Source organism: Micropterus salmoides, unplaced genomic scaffold (genome assembly GCF_014851395.1).
Source record: "Micropterus salmoides isolate LMB-PRFRI ecotype aquatic unplaced genomic scaffold, ASM1485139v1 Ms_hic_scaffold_12, whole genome shotgun sequence".
Lineage (NCBI taxonomy): Eukaryota > Metazoa > Chordata > Actinopteri > Centrarchiformes > Centrarchidae > Micropterus > Micropterus salmoides.
Genome location: NW_024040263.1, coordinates 11,029,387 through 11,033,314, shown reverse-complemented (window position 1 = coordinate 11,033,314; position 3,928 = coordinate 11,029,387). Strand labels below are relative to the sequence as shown.

At 38.3% G+C, this 3,928-nt stretch overlaps 1 protein-coding gene across 2 annotated transcripts; it reads right to left on the bottom strand.

The window, feature by feature from the left end:
- Positions 1 to 206: 206 nt before the first annotated feature.
- On the bottom strand, positions 207 to 2,196 carry enam (enamelin). 2 transcript variants are annotated; one of them, XM_038714829.1, is made up of 8 exons: positions 2,117 to 2,196; positions 1,923 to 1,987; positions 1,759 to 1,788; positions 1,529 to 1,591; positions 1,374 to 1,406; positions 1,261 to 1,284; positions 1,098 to 1,178; positions 207 to 724 (listed from the first exon to the last, which is right to left on the bottom strand). In XM_038714829.1, the coding sequence occupies exons 2-8, from the start codon at positions 1,977 to 1,979 to the stop codon at positions 404 to 406; spliced, it is 609 nt and encodes a 202-aa protein (XP_038570757.1). In that variant the 5' UTR covers positions 1,980 to 1,987; positions 2,117 to 2,196; the 3' UTR covers positions 207 to 403. The 2 variants fall into 2 exon arrangements, with proteins under 2 accessions (XP_038570757.1, XP_038570756.1); XM_038714828.1 differs by having other exon boundaries at positions 1,529 to 1,594; positions 2,117 to 2,193.
- Between the last annotated feature and the right edge of the window lie 1,732 nt (positions 2,197 to 3,928).

Sequence of the window (3,928 nt, the reverse complement as noted above, 5' to 3'; positions counted from 1 at the left end):
TCATTTAGCTGCTTTACTTTCAGGGTTCTGGTATTGTGCATTCTCTCACTCTGTTATGACTTATTTACAGAGCCATCATTGATGTTAGTAACACCTGTGCATCCCTAAAGTCCTGAAAGACATATTTTTTTCTTGTGTGCACACTCCTGACTAATTAATTGCAATTAAAGACAGAAAGAAGAACACAAAGAAACATTTGATTGTCCAGTTGTTAACTGAATTCTGAACATACTTTAATTGTTTTGCTGAAAAAAGAGCATAACAGATTATTTTCTTCACTCTATTCAATATGCCACAGCTTTTTCATTTGTTTTTGCTGCAACTACATCACCCATTGATGTTTCTAGCTATTATTCTAACTGCTAACAGAGGAGTACTTAGGCTGGAAACAAGAGGAAGATAACTACAGTGCAGCGGGATCCGCTACCACTCCAGTCATGTCAGTCTCAGCTGCCAGTGGGCCAGCACCAGCATCAACAGCCACCTCAGGGGCAACGTCAACAGGAACCACATCAACAGGAGGCACATCCACATCAGCAGCAGCGTCAACTGGTGCAGCATCTACAGGGATGTCAACCACAGCTGGCTCGACTGCTGCAGGGTCTACTCCAGGCTCCGCTGGTGCTGCTTCAGTCACAGCTGGTTCAGCCTCTGCTGCCTCCACCTCCTCGGCCTCCTCTACCTCATCAGAGTTTAGGGGGGCAGCAGGGGCAGGGTTGCCATCCTGTGTGAAGGAGACAGGGAAAAAATTGCACTGCAGATCTTTTTTTAAGGCAGAGCTCCAAACTGAAACACAACATCGGAGACATTCACCCATTTCCTTTTATGAATCTCCGAATGCTAATTTGCTGCCTAAATGCTGTTCACAGGTAGCCTCAACCCATGTGTTATCAACTCAGTGTAGATCCAACAGGGTGTTTTTATTGTTCATGCATGGCAAGTCATAATGTACTGTATGCTTTTTTGGCACCTTCTGTAGAATATAAGTGCCATTTGCCAAGAAGAAACATATCAACAAACAGGTCTATATTTGTAGTTTATTTATATTAAGTGTGAAAAGACAATATTTCAGTTCCGTTTTGTATGAAGATGCTCACCTCTGTCTCCTCTGATGCATCTCCATCAGCAACGGGAGCTAGAGGGGGGACATGAGCTGGCTGGGCTGGTGCAGCATCCACCTGCATAAATAGAGGTCTTTTAACTTAAACAGCATATTGAACCTTTATGGGTTAGATGCTGCAGTGCTGCAAGTATACTTACCACTGCTGCCACAGCTGGACCAGCCTAAACAAATCAATGGTTCATGAATAACACACACAAACTCCATAATCTAATTAAAACTCATGTTAGAGTCTAACAAGACATAAACTTACAGCAGCAGGCAAGAATGGGTTTCCAACTAATCCCTGAAAAAATACAGATTGATTATAATTAATGATTAATGGCAAACTATATGAAGTAATGAGCAGATGATTTAGATTTCTTTAATTTCTTATTTTTTTCTGAAACTACAATGAACCCCCACTACCTGCTGCTGGTACAGCCTGTATATCTCCATCCACCTCAGGGCCTCATTAGCATGTGCCGCAACCTGCTGAAGAAATACCAGACATCTTCAGACATGTGCTGCAATTAAGCCAATTATCCTCTCTTTGTCAGACGCCTATCATACTGTACATTTGATGACATGACAAAAACATGGTATGACATGCCAGGGCAAACAGACACAGAAACCTCAAAGAAAAGCTAAAGTCTTACTTTTTCCTCATTGCTTTCACTCCCCGGGACCTGAACAAAGAAAGTGAGATGAGGAAGCTGCAATGACATTATACATTTTTTCCTGATTTTAAACACTGTTTTAAATCTTTAAAAAAGCCTCAGTTGGTTGACTAAACAACAAATCATGTTTAGAAGGGACTTACAGGAGCAGCCAAAATAGTGGCCAGCAGGCACACCATGAGCACCAATAGTTTTATCATGATTGTTCCTAGAGAAAAATGTATAATAGAACATATAATAAAATTAATTTCTTCATTGCCTTTATTAAATAAGCTACAAGTCCTATAATATCAGCAGGATTAGGCTACTAACAGAGAAAAAATTGTTTCCTCCTCACCTTTTTTTGTGGTGCAGAGACCGTCTGGAGATGTATCTCTGCAGGGATTCAAAGTAATCTACTTCATCTCTAACATGGATTCCATTTATATACTGCAACATCCTGTGACAGCCAATCGTATCCAGTAAATTGTGCGTTTGAAGAAATCTCCTTACACTTAAAAAAAAAGAAAGATAAAGAAGCCCCTCTTAGTTAATTACATGCTGTGCAGGTATGCTTAGCAAACATGCACTTCTCTTTATTGCCTTAACCCCAAACCTAAGAAGAAAAACAAGACATCATGAAGCTGACATAAGACAGTAATGGCAATGACTGAGAGGCACCACTTAGTTTCACTTGAAAAAAGTCTGAAGGAATATGAAAGAATCAAAGAAGTGTTTGTTGGTAGAGGCAATTCAACACTCAAAAAAATAAAAAAAATAAAAAATATCAATAAAACTCAAACAAATATTATTTGGTGCTTTTGAAATTAAAATACTGATTATTACTGATTATAGTGACAGGAAGAGCCAGAGGACACAACAAATACATGCTTTTACTCCACCACACACACACACACACACACACACACACACACACACACACACACACACAACAGCTAAACATCAATAGGAGATTAAATATGATGATGTTTGAAACTCAGTGATGGAGTTTGATCAAGTTCTCTACTTTTAGGTTCTTTTCTTTTACTTGGATATTTTCATTTTATGATAGATCTACTCCAAAACATTTCAGGGGAAATATTGTACTTTCTACTCTAATACATTTATTTCACAGCTATAAAGGTAAGTTTTTCCATAAAAATCATATAATAAGCTAGCCAAATACAATTAATTATTAAATATCAAACATGTATCAACAATGTTTGTTGTTTTTGACCTGTTTAAAAGAAAACAGTGTGTGGTTGTCACATTTCAGAGTGGTGAGCAGTTCCACCAAAGAGACATTTCTCCTCTAATGGTGATGGTTTCATTTGTTTAACTTTTTGAACCCTACAGAAGTAAAAGTATCCATTATTGCACAGAAATAACAACATTAATGAAAATACCAAAAAAGGAATGATCTCACAACCCCTCTGATTCATTGACACACACCTCAATCCACTAGCTTTAACAATAAAATGCTGCTCACAAATTGTTGCGTCAGTATTAACAATTGAATAATGTCACATATTATAATAATAATATATCACTAACAGAGGCCATTTCTTTGTGGCCCTCTGTATCCAGACCTGCAGATATTACCTCTACTTATCATCTAATTTTCCATATTTTTATTGCATTTGTGTATATATGCGTGACTTTATGTCAGAAGTACTGTAAAGTACAAAAGACGTCATGCTATGTTTGGAAGAAGTCAATTTAAGGCTATTAAACCTGCTGTCAGCATCTCTGCTGTGGGTAATAGAAGTGATGAATTTATGTGATCTAAAGCTCCAGGAAAGAGAACTTGTGGGGAAGAGACAGTAATAGCGTGAGAGGATGGTGTCTGTGTAAGTGTCTTTGAAGAGATAAGTGTTAAGTCGTGTTGTGACAGGCTTTGTCCCCAGGGGAGTGAGGAGCAGGACCTTGACGGTATTTATTTTTCTAAGACAGTTACATTTCGCTGTGGGGAAATTTGCTCAAGCACTGTGGTAGATTATGTTCACTGTATGTTGTAATTAGGATGTACTGTAGCCTGTGCAGTATGTAAGATACATACAGTATCTGTACTGTATATGTTGGGCTCAGAGATTACTTTAGTCAGAACAGAGGTGTTTGTGAACTTGACTGTATACAAAAGTCTAAAGTTTTTCTTGTAATAAGCTGCCAT

Coding starts and splice junctions, on each gene's coding strand:
- enam (XM_038714828.1), bottom strand. CDS start 1,979: ATGATAAAACTATTGGTGCTCATGGTGTGCCTGCTGGCCACTATTTTG. Junction 1,595..1,758: donor GTGAAAGCAATGAGGAAAAA/GTAAGACTTTAG, acceptor GTATTTCTTCAG/CAGGTTGCGGCACATGCTAA. Junction 1,179..1,260: donor GTCCAGCTGTGGCAGCAGTG/GTAAGTATACTT, acceptor CTATTTATGCAG/GTGGATGCTGCACCAGCCCA.